General features: G+C 47.1%; 1 protein-coding gene across 1 annotated transcript in view; it reads right to left on the minus strand.

Annotated features, from left to right (window-relative positions):
- OC90 (otoconin 90) overlaps positions 1–14,323 on the minus strand; it is a 35,339-nt gene that overhangs the window by 7,131 nt on the left and 13,885 nt on the right. The window contains exons 4-11 of the mRNA XM_068525491.1: positions 13,650–13,706; positions 11,203–11,377; positions 9,201–9,313; positions 7,119–7,247; positions 6,925–6,966; positions 5,613–5,663; positions 2,896–2,943; positions 987–1,040 (exon numbers count right to left, since the gene is read on the minus strand). Of these exons, the coding sequence (XP_068381592.1) occupies positions 987–1,040; positions 2,896–2,943; positions 5,613–5,663; positions 6,925–6,966; positions 7,119–7,247; positions 9,201–9,313; positions 11,203–11,377; positions 13,650–13,706 (669 nt within the window). The remainder of the gene's footprint in view (positions 1–986; positions 1,041–2,895; positions 2,944–5,612; positions 5,664–6,924; positions 6,967–7,118; positions 7,248–9,200; positions 9,314–11,202; positions 11,378–13,649; positions 13,707–14,323) is intronic.

The raw sequence follows: 14,323 nt of genomic DNA on the forward strand, positions 1-14,323 counted from the left end.
GCGCTCTGGGTAAGACCTGGGCCTCTGACTTGCAGTCCTTCCCCAAATCCACCATATTGGTTTGCTTCATACATCTGGGCTTCTGTCTCAGCTTGCTCAACACTGGTCCTCATGGGTTAGAAGCAGCCCTTTAGCAGTCCTGTCGTAACCTCAGTCCCCTAGGTTTAGTATCCTGCCCAGCTCTCCAACCCCACAAAGGTGAATCAGAGGGAACAGTGGAAAATAATGAGCTACCTTTATTTTCTATTAAAAATGGGTACAGGTTTTTTGTTTCCTTGTTTTTAAATAATAGTAGGCGCTATTGGCCCCTGGCGTGTGCATATGAATGTAAATTGGTTCAATTTTTCTCCAGGGCGATTTGGCAACATATTGAGAGCCCTGAAATGGTTATACCTTTTATCCAGCAATTCAACTTCTAGGCATTTATCAGAAGTGGATGGGCATAAAGAAAGTGCATATCTATTATTTATAATAACACATGTTGGAAATAATTGGTTAAACAATTTATAGGATTCCATACAAGAAACCATTGTACAGCCTCTAAAAATCATGTTACAGAAAAATATTTCATGTCAGGGGAATATCATCTCATTGTATGAAGTGATGCAACTCAGACTGCAAAACCATGGCTGCCAAGTGATCTCAAATTCGTTTTATTTATGTTCACAGATGTGCTCACTGTGGGTTGGGGCAGACTGGAAGAAAGCATCCTCAAATATTAAAAGTAGCTATTTTTGTAATGTGGATTTAAATAGACAACTAAGTACAGTTTTCTATATTTTTCTAAATGCATCTCTTTAGCAGGTAGGTTTCAGTATCTTCCTACTAATGAATCTATTTTCTGATTTCACTTGTCTAATTTTGGACAGGGGATGTAAAAGTAAATTGGCTTCAATGATTTCTTTCATTCTGGGGAACACACTTGATTTCATAAATATATGGCGGACAACAATATATACAACATATACAAAGCTGAGCATGCTTACCTGGAGAAGGTGTGGCCCTTGCATCTTCTGTGTCTTCCTGGACTTGGCCTGGTTCTGTCCCCAGAATAAGAGAGAGGGAGTAAGCATTAACTCCAGTCTGTCCCATCTTGGTCTCCAGAGGCAGCTCCCATCCCGCTGAGCCCAGGAGGCAACGTGCTCCTTGCTCTGCCCCTGGTCGCCTCCCAGGAGAGCTGGTGAGGGCAGGGTCCCTGCTGAGCTAAAAAACCCCCAGACTCAGGCTTGCTGATAAACGCAGCCACAACTTGTCATGCTGCAAGCAGGTGAGTCTGTTGAAATACTTTGAGAAAGCAGACTTCTCCAGAATTTGAATGAAAATAAATAAACAAATAAAAATCACATTTTTTGAACAGGGGAGAATAAGGCAGCAGAACTGTGTGATTCCAGTTGCTTGTGGTGTGGCTTCAGGAAGACTGCTGAGCCCAGGTTTCTTTGTGAAATGAATTTGTTGCTGTTTAACAGTCATTAAGCTTCTAGTATGCTATAGAATGAGTGTGTGTTTCCCCCCCCACCCAGATTCCTATATGGAAAACTAAGCCCCAATAGGATGGCATTTGGAGATGGGACTTTGAGAGGTGATTAGGTCATGAGGGCAGATCCCTTGTGATGGGATTACTGTCCTTATAAAAGGGACCCCAGAGAGCTCCCTCATCCCTTCTCCCGTGTGAGGACGCAGTGAGAAGGTAGCCAGCCGTCCATCACTAAGCAGTGGACTCTTACCAGAACTTGACGATGCTGGCATCTTGATCTTGGATTTCCAGAACCATGAGAAATAAACGTCTGTTGTTATAAGCCACCCAGTCTGTGGTACTTTGTTATAGCAGCCAGAATGAACTAAGACTGACTACATGCCATAGACAGCACTAAGTGTTTCGATTACATTAACTCAATAACAACCCCGTGAGTTAGTACTATGCTCACCCTCATTCACAAATGAGAAAGGGGACACACTTGCTCAAGGTCACAGAGCCAGGAAATGGTGACATGCAAACCTGGGCCACCTGGCTAAAGTTGACCCACTTAACCACTATGCTAGGCTACTATTTCCCTTCTGGCTGTACCCCAGAGAGCTAGAGGTGGGAACTCCAAAATGCTTCGGAAAAGAAGGAACTGCCTTAACTTCAATGTGCCAAAGACCAAGTTTATGATGATGTTATGTGAAAATCAGGCTTTGAAATTTCCTGATGTGGACACGAAGGCTCAGCAAAGAGAGAAAATCTCGGCAGTTCTAAGCTGGGGCAGATGGTTCTCGTCAAAGGCAGAATGTACAGATTCAGAACTAAAGGAATACTAAGCTGTACTACCCTGGGGAAATGACCCCGCCTCTCAGAGCTCCTCCTTTACCCGTAAAATGGGGATAACAGCGGGTCTCTAGGATGAGGGAGGATTAACTCAGAGAAGGTGCATAGGGGCCTAGGAACCCGCCGACACATCGGAGGTCCTCAACAATGTCACTGCCTATTAAGCAAGGAATCCGTTTGTTTACTTAGTCACTCTTAGTATTTAGTAAACCGTTATTATCCGTTATTTATACTTATTAATAAAGGAGCCATGGTTGTTAATGACCACAAGCAAAGTAAATATGTTAATTCTTCTGATGACATCTCGGTCTAGGTATTTTTAAGTAGGAGGTTGTTCTCTGTGAATCACTATTGTATAACAGAAAGCCTGAATGAAGTCTGGGATTAGAAACCAGTCTACAAGTCACTGCTGAATGACAGAGCTTTTAACCTCCCAGAGCCCGAGTTTCCGATATAATCTGCAAAATGGGTATAATAATATTTCCTCCAGGCCATGTCAAAAACTGGTCACGAGAACTGAACACAAATATTTAGGTGGCATTTCTCCACTGGGTTTCTTGCTGTCCTCCTATGTAGTCCCCTCTGCTTACTTGTCCTGGAGAGAATGGTCAGTCGGGCAGCTCTGGTCTCAGCCGCCACTGTGAAAAGAAACCACCACATCTCAATTACCAACCCAGCTCAACACCTTAGCTGGGCAGAGGAGAGAAGGCCCATGGCAATATGATCAGACTATGTCTGGACGTTGTTGCTCCATTACTTCCCAAGTCAGTGGACAAGAGGCCAGATAAGGGCCAGTCCTGTGTTTAGGCAGAGAGACCAGCAAATGACCTCTTTGGGAGAAAGGGCCATTATTTCCCCTGGTTGGAATGGCTTTGTTGGGGAAGGCAGCTGAAGAGGGAGTTTAGGTCTAGAAGTAAGGATGGAGACAGTGGCGGCCTCAAATCTCAGCCCTACCACCCAGCTCTGGGCTTGGACAACTTCTCTCTCCATCTCAATTTACCATCTCTATATGGAGGTTACATCAATTATTTCATAGGGTTGTATGAGCATTAAATGAGATTATGTATTTTAGGCAAGTCGTCCAGTATCCTGCATGTGATTTGACATTGTGTGCAGTTTTTTATAGTCTCACTAGAATTTTTGGAAGAAGATGCTGGCCCAGAATCTTCCCATGCTCTGTCTCATTCTCCGGTCACCACAATGGACCGGGATAATCATCCCTTTCCAGGGATTGGTAAACTATGGCCCGGCCCTCAGCCCGTTTTTGTAAATAAAGTTTTATTGGCACCACAGCCACACACATCCAGTTACAGATTGTCTATGGCTGCTTTTCTGCTGCAATGGCAGAGTTGGGTAGTTGCGACAGAGATCCTCCGGTCCACGAAGTCTAAAATATTTACTATCTGGCCCTTAACATAAAAAAATGCTGATACCTGCTTTATGCAAAGGGGAAATTAAAGCTTAAAGAGCTTAAACCACACTTCCCAAGTCACACAGATGAAAAATAGAGCAGGGAATCCATCCCAAATCTGCCTGACTCCAAAACATAATTTCATCCCATGATGGTGAGAACAACTACAAACCCCAGATCTTTTCCTCACAAACTGTCCCACCTGCACCTGCATGATTGATTTTTGAGCCTGCATTCAGGCTGCCCCCTCCTCTGAGGGCATCTGTGGCCACTGCCTAGGTCATGGATGTGAGGGGGAGAGTGCGTGTGCGCTGGGGAGCGAAGATGAGAGTATATCCCCTCACCTCCTCCCGTTAGACTCTAGACTCCTTGAGGAACCTTATTTACTTTGAGTCTTTTCCAGGGTTGTGCCACAAAGGGGTGATGGTTCAGGCTGAAGAAAGTGGAAAATGTACGAATTTGGGGTTATTTTGTGCTTGTCTGGCGGGGCCGTGAAGCCCGTAGCTTATCCTCAATTTAGAAGGGACGTGGCCACTACCACGCATGCTGGGAATGGCTGCCGGTTGGAAGCAGGGCGTACGGTGGAGCTTTGGTTTGGCGTTGGTGCCATTTCCTCTTTTCTCTGGACCTGGTCTCCAAGGCACGGGCTGTCCGGAAGCCGTTGGGGATGACATGCCCTTGGACATGGAGGATGGCTGGGGGTGAACACATGAGCCTCTGCTTTTAACCTGGCAGAAGCAGCAGCAGCAACAGCAGAGGAGAGCAGTACACGAACCTGTAGGGCGGTGGGTGTGCAGCGTGATCTCCCTGAGGTGAAGAGTTGCCAGGTTTAGCAAATAAAAATCCAGGATGCCCAGTTCAATTTGGATTTTGCATGAACAAAAGATACATTTTTAGTAGAAGTAAGTCCCATGCAAATCCTGGGACATACTTATATTAACAAAGTATGTGTTGGTGATCTGAAGTTCAATGTCAGATGGTTGAGGGCGGGGTCTGTGTTTTATCTGACAATTCTCCTAAGGTGGGACTAGGAGTGTGGGAGAAAGCTGAGCAAGTAGAGAAGAGATTTGGCAGTCAAAAGGAAGTAGGGGCTTCCCTGGTGGCGCAGCGGTTGAGAGTCTGCCTGCTGATGCAGGGGACACGGGTTCAAGCCCTGGTCTGGGAAGATCCCACATGCCGCAGAGAGGCTGGGCCCGTGAGCCACAATTACTGAGCCTGCGCGTCTGGAGCCTGTGCCCTGCAAAGAGAGGGGCCGCGATAGTGAGAGGCCCGCGCACCGCGATGAAGAGTGGCCCCCGCTTGCCACAACTAGAGAAAGCCCTCGCACAGAAACGAAGACCCAACACAGCCATAAATAAACAAATAAATAAATAAATAAAATTAAAAAAAAAAAAAGGAAGCAGGAGGGGTTCTAGAATGTTCCTGAGGCAGTTCCATTGTAAGCCCAGGCAGGGAGCATTTTAAGGGAGATAATCCCAGCAAGCAGGCAGCTGGCACAATCAAAACACGGCAGAAAGAGACTCACAGACTTTGAAAACAAACTTATGGTTACCAAAGGGGAAACGTGGAGGGGGATAAATTAGGAGCTTGGGATTAACAAATACACACTGCTATATATAAAATAGATAAACAACAAGGACCTACTGTAGAGCACAGGGACCTCTACTCAATACTCTGTAATAACCTACATGGGAAAAGAATCTGAAAAAGAAGAGATATATGTATATGTATAAATGAATCACTTTCCTGTACACCTGAAACTAACACAACTTTGTAAATCAACTATACTCCAATAAAAAATAAAATTTAAAAAAAGAAAAAAAAGAAAGCTACTCTACAAAAAAAAAAAAAAAACCCACGGATATTTGGGTTCCATACCGGTCCCCCTGTGCTCACCTTCTCCTGAGAGGGCCGTCAGGCTGGAATCCGTGGGCTCCACGGGAACCACTGGAAAAAGAGAGCCCCCAGGAGCAACGAGTGAGGGATGCAAGTGCCAAGGGTCCCCAAGGACAGGCTGGGTGGCTGGATGAGGCGGGAGGATAAGGGGCTGTAAAAGATGTTCCCAGAAGGGCTGCTTGTCCTGTCTCAGGATACCTCTGCCTCTTGCACACCACCCAGGACACAGGGGTGCCCAGCAAGGCCCCCCCCTCGGGAGGGACTCCAGCCAGGGCTGGGTTCTGGGGGAGAAGGCGACACCATTGGACACAGGCTGTGGCGACGAAAGGGCTGCAAACTCCAAAGGTTTGTGCCTATGGAGTGTGGTCCCAATTTGAGAAGACCTCTGTTCAAGGGGAAGGCAGATGGCAGAGAGAAAAGGGCACTGACACAGAAAGTCCATAGAGGTACAACCCGTGCGCACGCAGCCATACACACACGTCAGCCTATACATGCCCATACACAAACCCACACGTGCACACACCCGTGCACACTCATAGGCACGGGCACACCTGCATCCACGCACACACAGCCATATCGGCTTCCTCTTTAACAAACACTGCAGTGCTAATTCTGAGAAAGAGAGCCCAGCCCCGGGAAAGGAGGGATGGTTGGCCGAGGTGTACCTCGAACTTCCCATCCCCGGGTACCCACAGTATTGGGACTGAAAGATCGTGGGAATTTTGGCAGACAAGGAATGATGGGCATAAACTTAACTCTCACTTTTTTCATAAGATGCATGTTTTAGAGTCAGAATCATCCCTTGCTTAGCTCAGTAGATAGTTATAAGGAGGCTACCCTGTCCTGAAAAGTGACACATGAGAAAACAACTTCCCCTTCAAGGGGCCTCACCTGGATCCAGGCAGCTCCTTGGGCTGCAGGCTCTGGGGGGCGGAGGAGGGGGACAGCTGGTCTGTTCCCAGGAGGCCTCAGTGGCCAGGAGCGCCCCCAGCCGGGAGGGGCCTTGCCCCATCTGAGCACTGGACCCTGTCCTGCTTACAATTATAGGCCGAGAGAAAGAACCTGGGGTCTTCATCCTAACTGGATTAAATTTACACCTGTCTACGTAGAAAGGGCCATTTGATTCTGGGTGTGAACTGAGTTTATCAGAAGTAATGGCGTCTCCGGCTGGGGGATGTGGGCATGTCTTCAGTGCCATGGGTCACTCCAGCTTCGGTGAGGCAGGCCGGGTGGAGGAGGTGTATCCACCCATTCCCATCAGTAGCCAGAGCCCTGTGGTCCAAACAAGAGCAGCTTCCCGAGAAGACCTTACCTCTGGGCAGAAGTGTCAGCAGCTCTTTCCTGCTGGTTGTCTCTGAAGAGAAAGCACATTAGAGAAGTGGTTTTGGAGAATGTTAGAAGGCGCTGGACTTGGCATCTGAAGAAACGCAGCAACGACTGGTCCCATACCAGCTCCCGCCGCAGATCGCCAGCCCCACCGCTGATGCAGGGCCTGGATCTTCCTACCTGGAGGCTGAGCCAGACAGAAGGACGTGTCCAGAAGGTTCAGGGAAGAGTTGATACTGGACTGAGCCAAGCACTCTATGGCAGCCTTGTCACAGGTACACAGCAGGTGCTCACAAGCGTTCCTGGACTCTGTCCACAGAGCAAGGGCAGAGCAGACCGGAAGAGCTCACTGGGAATCCCAAGAGGTGAGGCAAACTCTAAAACTGACTCCCACTCTGCCCCCAAAGCCCTGATTCTCTTGCGGTTTTCTTTGTCACACCCACGCCAATTTCATCTCATCCACGCCAGCTCCATCGTTTCAGCCGTGTGGGCCCAGCCCGGGAGCTATAGGCACTCCTTTCCGCCCCCCCCACCCCCCGCCCCGCACTTACACCGGATCCACCAGGCCATCCTACCGGCTACTTTCAACCTATTTGAGTCTGACATGCGTCCCCATCTCCACTCCACCCCCATCATCCCCTGCCTGGGTGATGTGAGTGGCCTCACCGGTCCCCCCACCTCCTCCCCGGCTGCCCAGCCTCTTCTCACTGAGGGCCCAGAACAGTCCTTTTCAAACCCAGGTCAAACTATACCTTTGTGTGTGTGTGTGTGTTCAGAACTTTGAGCAACTTCCGCACTCAAAGTAAAAGCCACCGCCCCCTGTTCCTTCTCAGACCTCACCTTATTTCACTCCTCCCCCGTCTTCCCACTTCTGACCCACTGTCCCCCTTGTTTCTGAAACACACCAGGCACCTGGAGCCTGGGGTCCACCACAGGCTGCTTCCAACATCTGCTCTTCTGAGTAGCCACAGGCTGGCATCCCTTCTCCTCTCAGTCTTTGCTCAACTGTCATCTTCCCAAGGAGGCTTCTCTTGACTTTCTTATTTAAATAGGAACCCACACCCCAGCCCTCCCTATGCCTTTCCTCGATTTATTTTCTTCCGCAGATCTTAGCATTATCTAACATACCGTATGATTTGTTTCTGACATTTTCAGTGTCTGACAACCAAGAGGAAATTCCAGAAGGTCAGGGTACCCCCAACACGTAGGCGATTGTCTTACGCTTGGTGTAGGTGCTCAGCGCGCATGTGTTGAGCGAGTGAATGAATGAGTCTTGTTTCTTCGTGTTCGCTGTGTTCCTCACTTTGTAACTTACACCCTTCCTGATGCTCTGAACTCCAGCCAGCCCATGTGACCTGGACTGTGGGACCAGTCTAACCTGGGCTCAAACTCTGCCTTAGCCACTTAGCAGCTATGTGACTTTGGGCAAGTTGTTTAATTTCTCTGAGCTCTCCTCGCCTTGTCTGAAAACTGGGGATAATGACCCCCATCTAATAGGGTTGTAAGGACGATCAGAGTTGCTGTGTACAACATCCGTGGCACATAACAGGCACTCAGAGAGGAAGCCCTAATATACTACCCCAGCGTGCCATGGTCCTCTTCCCTCAATGCCTTTGCCTACTCTACTTCTTCTGCCGGGATTGTCCAGAGACATGAAATAAAATTCCTGGAGTCACACAGCTAGTAATGTGGAGGGCTGAGATTTGAACCGCCGTGTGTGCCTGATTCCTGCAACCACACCAGCCTTATTCCTCCCTCGTGGACTCCACTTCCGTCACTGAGTTCTCAACAGATGCCAGTCACCATATTAACTGTTTTACACTTAACATTGTTTACATTTTTAAAATGTAATATTGTTTTACCTTTACTTAATTTTTATAACAAATCTCTGAAGCAGGTTTCCTCCTCCCCATTTTGAGGTTCCCAGTTGTTAAGTAGAAGGTCAGGGTATTCCCCCTAAATCACACAATGCATAAGTAGTAAGCTATTTGCTCTTCTCAAGCGCCCAGGCTTGGTACAAGCATAAAATTGTAGATCAGATAATCTGCTGAGCAGCCATTGTTTCAATTCAAAAAGAATTTGTTGTGCCTCTACTCCATGCAAGGTACAGATGCCATAGATCTGGCCCTTGTAGTGCTCTAAGTACACACAGTGATGTTGCCAATGGTGATGATGATGAGGGTGGACCCTGGGAGCCCGGGCCTGCGATCTCTGAACTGTCATTTCTCAGCCCAGCCTCCTGGGACACCTGGAGATGCTCACCACAGGTGATACTCTTGCTGACACAGTTGACATCTGTGCTAAGCTTGGCGGGGTCTTGTAGACAGTCCATCTCTGCAGCCTCCTCATAACACCTGCGATGCTGGAAGCAACAGCTGTGGCACGATGGGGACGGGTCAGGGTGAGAGTGTGAGTTAGGGTCAGAAGAGGGGCAGGCAGCACATGATAATTCTGTGTCTCTGGTTGGTTTCTGGCAGTGGCCTGTTCCAAATGCTTAGTGTATACACACACACACACACCCACCCCCCCACACACACACACGATATCTGAATTTGAATTATATTACCTATGCAGCAAGTGCTATTATTCTTATGAGCATTTACATATGTGAAAAGTGATACACATAAAGCTCTGTAACTTGCCAAGGTCAAGGTTGATCACAGAGAGAGGCTGACACTAAACAAGGGAGTCAGGTGGCTCTTGCAGTGCATGCAGCAAGCAGTGAAAACCAATGTAAAGGAGAAGACATACAGGCAGCTGTATGGGCAAGCTACTAAGTTTCTCACATTACCTAACTCGTAAGAATTTGGGGGAGTCAAGAGAATGTCTATAAAGACCCTGTCATGTGGTTGACACTCAATAAACTATGGCAATTGTTTCTGGAATCTGGCGTGCAAGTTCGAGGTGGAAATAATCTGTCCTCCAGGAGTCTGGAAATCCCCACCTCCATCAACTGCAATGTGTAAAGTAATTGAAATTGGGTAGGCCCACCATTCTGCCAGTTCTGGCCATCAGTGCTTTGATCATTGAGACAGGGATGAATTACTGCTTCATTTCTTTGACTTCTAGGTTTGTGGGTGTTTTAATAACTAAAGGAAGTGGTAAGGGAGGACCTGAAAGGAAAACACAGTCCCAGAAATGGTTCCGGCACCATGCCCGGAACAGAATCAGCCTCCCCCTTTCTGAATGTCAACGAGCTGGCTTATGGTCCCAGAAATGACAAACTGCCCTTTTGGTGCAGAAACAATTTACACCAATGGGAATCCTTCCCTATCTTCTAGGAGTCTGTGTAGATGAAAGCACACACTTTATCACACTGGATTTGGGCACAAATATAATACCAGTGAGGTATAGACATGGTCCTGGAGTAGGGGTGAGATGTGGGTTCAATTTCCTGGTTCCACACTCCTGTTGCTGCTGCAGTTACTATAACTCCAATTACTGCTATTACTACTACTCCTACTGCTACTACTACTACTACCACCACCACCATTACAGTTTTATTAGCACTGATGCTATTACTACTATTATTATTATTACTATTACTATTACTACAGCTACTGTGACAACTATTCTACTACTACTGTTACTACTACTACTAACAGCACCACCACAACCACCAGTTTACTAGTACTGCTGCTGCTGCTGTCACTACTATTATTACCACTATTACTATTAATACTACTATAGCTACCTAGACAATTGTTACTACTAATGTTGTTACTATTACTACTACTATTACAGCCTGACTATGACTCCCACAATACTATTACTACTATCACTACTACTACTACAGCCCTACTAATATTGTTATCAATCGCAAATACTCTTGAAGACTTAATAAGCCAGGCAGAATCCCAATCACTTTAACTTGTATTTGGTCATGTAATTCTAAACAATAACTCTATGAGGTAGGTGTTATTATTACCGCCATTTAATAGATGAATAAATGGAACACAAAGAAGTAAAAGAACGTGCCTAAGATCACAGAGTCCCTTAGGAACAGAGAATTGGAATTACTGGGTTATAGGTGATATGCATAAAACTCTAACAGATACCACCAACTTGTCCTAATTGACCCTCCTGCTACCCGTAGCTATTTGCCATATCCTTGCCAACCCCAGATGCTTCTAAGATTTTAAATTTTATTGCACACACCCATATACACCTGCACACACAAACGAAGCCAAGGGAGTTTTCCACATCTGTGCTCTGCCCAAGCCTCAGCCGGGCCTCCATGAGCTCACGTTTTGGTCATGCTCACCTGTCAGACTCGTCCACAGGCAGCCCTTCCATCTCAAACCTGCAGGCACAGCCGTAGTCTTCGAAGTCCCGGGGGCAGAGACCAGCCACACACTTCATACCACTCACGAACTGGAGCAGCGCGGGGAAGTTGGTGAAGACATCCTGCAGCCAGGTGAAGTGGGAGCCCAGGCAGTCTGGGGGAGGGGAGGAGGGCGCACCAGGAGCCAGAGTTGAGGAGGGAGCCCCCTTCTCGGGTGGATGGTGCCTTATCACCTACTAAGCACCTACTGTGTACTTAGGACAATTCTAGACAATTGAAGGGAAGCAGGTTTACTAGCTGTGGTCCCTGTTGGTTGCCCACCCAACGGCCATTCATCCGTCTTCCTTACCAACAACACTGAAAAGCACTCAAGGAAGATAACCTCCTCCCCAAGTCCCTGGGAATGTTTAATAGTCATTCTCAGCTCATCATGGTAATCCCATGCTTCCATGACAAGGGCTAGTCTAGGGCTGAGCATGAAACCCAAATATGGCCCCAAAACCCTAAGGGTGAGTCTGTTAGAAGCTTTTGGGAAATGTTTCTTTCTTAATAAAGCATAAAGGCATGTGAGAGGGCCCTTCTGAGCTACACCTTTCTCCTTCCTTGAATATGGGGAGGATATGCTGGCTGGAATTGCAGCAACCACCTTGCAGCCATGAGGCCCCAAGCCTAAAGCTGAAAAACTATTATGTCCAGGGTAGCAGTGGGGTAATATAGAACAAACCTGCTGGGTCTCTGATACCTGTGTTGAGCTACTGCACCAATGCTGGTGCCTTCAGATGGCTTATGTGAGATCATTAAACGTCTTTATTATTTAAGTCACTATTAGTTTGCTGAATGGATTCCTAATGATACAGTCCTGGCAATAAAGAAGTATGAATCAGTGTAGGAAGAGAAGGGGTACAGACACAAATAATTTGCGGGCACCTGCTATGTGCCAGAAACTGTGTTAAGTGCTTTATTTTATTTTATTTTTTATTTTATTTTTAACATCTTTATTGAAGTATGATTGCTTTACAATGGTGTGTTAGTGCTTTAAATAGCACAATAGTTAAAACTGATTGAGTGAGTAATGCTTTATAAAGCTTTCATTTGGTCTATGATCCCATAAACTTCTTGGGTTTTTTGTTTGTTTGTTTGCTTTGCTTTGCTTTTTTTTGGCAGCACCATGGGGCATGCCAGATCTTAGTTCCCTGACCAGGGATTGAACTCGTGCCCTTGGCAGTGAAAGCTCAGAGTCCTAACCACTGGACCACCAGGGAATTCCCCCCCATAAACTTCTTGTTAATTCTGTAAAGCAGATGCTATTCTGTCATCTCCCTTTCACGGGTAAGAAATAGAAGGTCAGAGACATGCCCGAGGTATCCACCAGCAACGATGACTTATCCTAAACAAAAATGCTCTTGCAAACAAAACTGGCAAGAAAACGGTATCCACCTTTTTGACTCTACAACTCATGGTCGCCCTCTCTGCTGTCTGCCTTTCTGATTGGATGATCGTCAGGTGCTTAATGAGGTGACCCCATAGCACCGATTTAAACGCACGGGGTCGTCGTAGGGAGCTTGGGGAGATCCAAAGTTGTTTGTGAGGACCACGTCCACCTCGACTGTTCACCGCTCTTCTAGTTTCTTCCTACCTCATTCAAACTTCCCTTCCCACCTTTTGTTTCCACACAGCCTAATCAGAAACATGAATAAATGGTTCTACGCTGATGGAAAAAGCCACCCTAAGGTTTATGTGTATGTGTATGTGTTTATAGAAACATGCATTTTCATTCAAGAGTTTCCAGGGCACCTGCACTTAGTCATACATACATTTGAAGTGCAGTTTTACACGCAGCACTGTCTAATCCCATAGCAGTTCAGAGTCACCTTGCTCATGTCCATCTTGCTATAATCTTATTTTGGGTACTTTTAGTCATCCGTGATGGGAATCATCGTAATGTCGTGCGATTAACAGTCAAATAATAGATATATAACTGAACAATGGAATGCTTCTTAAACTTTATGTATATTCACTAGTTGAGAAGGAAAAATAAAACCACTTTTGTGGAAGGGGACCAAGCTCTGGACTCAGAGGAGACCTTGTCCCTTCTAGCTGTGTGGCTTTGGGCAAGTCCCTAACTCCTTCGGCTCAGTTTTCTTGCCTGTAAAGTAGGGATGCCATTCCCCTCCTGGCCAGGTTGAGGTCAGGATGAATGAAGGAAGGACAACAAAGCCACCTGGACACTCAGTGGCTCACCCTGCGATAAAGGGCCCCGCTACTCTCATCAGAACCCGGATCACATTGTTCGGAGCTTGCTGGCGAGGCTGCAGGAGCTCAGAGGGCAGAGCCCAAGGCCCTGGTCATTTCCTTAGATTTCCCACCCCCCCCCCCACCAATGCCCTGACACCTGGGGGATAAAAGCAAGTTCAGATTTAACTTACCAAAAATTTCGGCCACTCCTCCCACATTTTTAAACACCCCATTGAAGAAAGTCATGTCTAAGTGGAAGGAAGAGAAAATAAATTAGAGAGGCTTGAGGTCTACCCCTTTCCCTTCCTGGTCCACCCCGCTGCGGGTAGAGTGAGTAAAACCCCTTCTCTAAGGATAGATTTGACCTTGGGCTAGCTTTCTAGTAACATAGGTTACCATGGAAACCTGATAAGACAAAAACCGTGAACTGTGTTGCTAGACAACAATGCTCAATGGTAAAAAAAAAAAGGCCCGTGAATGGTGAGGTGTATCTAGACTGGCAGGAACTGCGGATGAACTACAAACACCTGGTGGGAGGCCAGCATTTTGGGTCTCCATCAGTGTGACGACTCACTCAGCTGGGCGTGTCCATTCTGGCATCCTAGAAATTACACCTATGCGGTGGTTACTAGGGATACTGACTCCTATGGAGAGTGAAGCTTCTAGGCCAGGGCGGGTCCTGGGGCTGCTCCACGTGAGCCCCGTTCCCTTGTACCTGAGTTGTTAGCTAGGGGCTCCTGGACTACTGCGTAGGTTGCTGCCAGAGCTCCTCTTGATAAAGAAGAATGGCCGGCATGGCCTGCTCGCACACAGTGCTTCCTGGCCTTGATCCTTCTGAAAGCCAAGTGTGGCCTGTGAGTCTAAA

The sequence above is a fragment of the Eschrichtius robustus genome, chromosome 17 (assembly GCF_028021215.1).
Source record: "Eschrichtius robustus isolate mEscRob2 chromosome 17, mEscRob2.pri, whole genome shotgun sequence".
Taxonomy (NCBI): Eukaryota; Metazoa; Chordata; class Mammalia; order Artiodactyla; family Eschrichtiidae; genus Eschrichtius; species Eschrichtius robustus.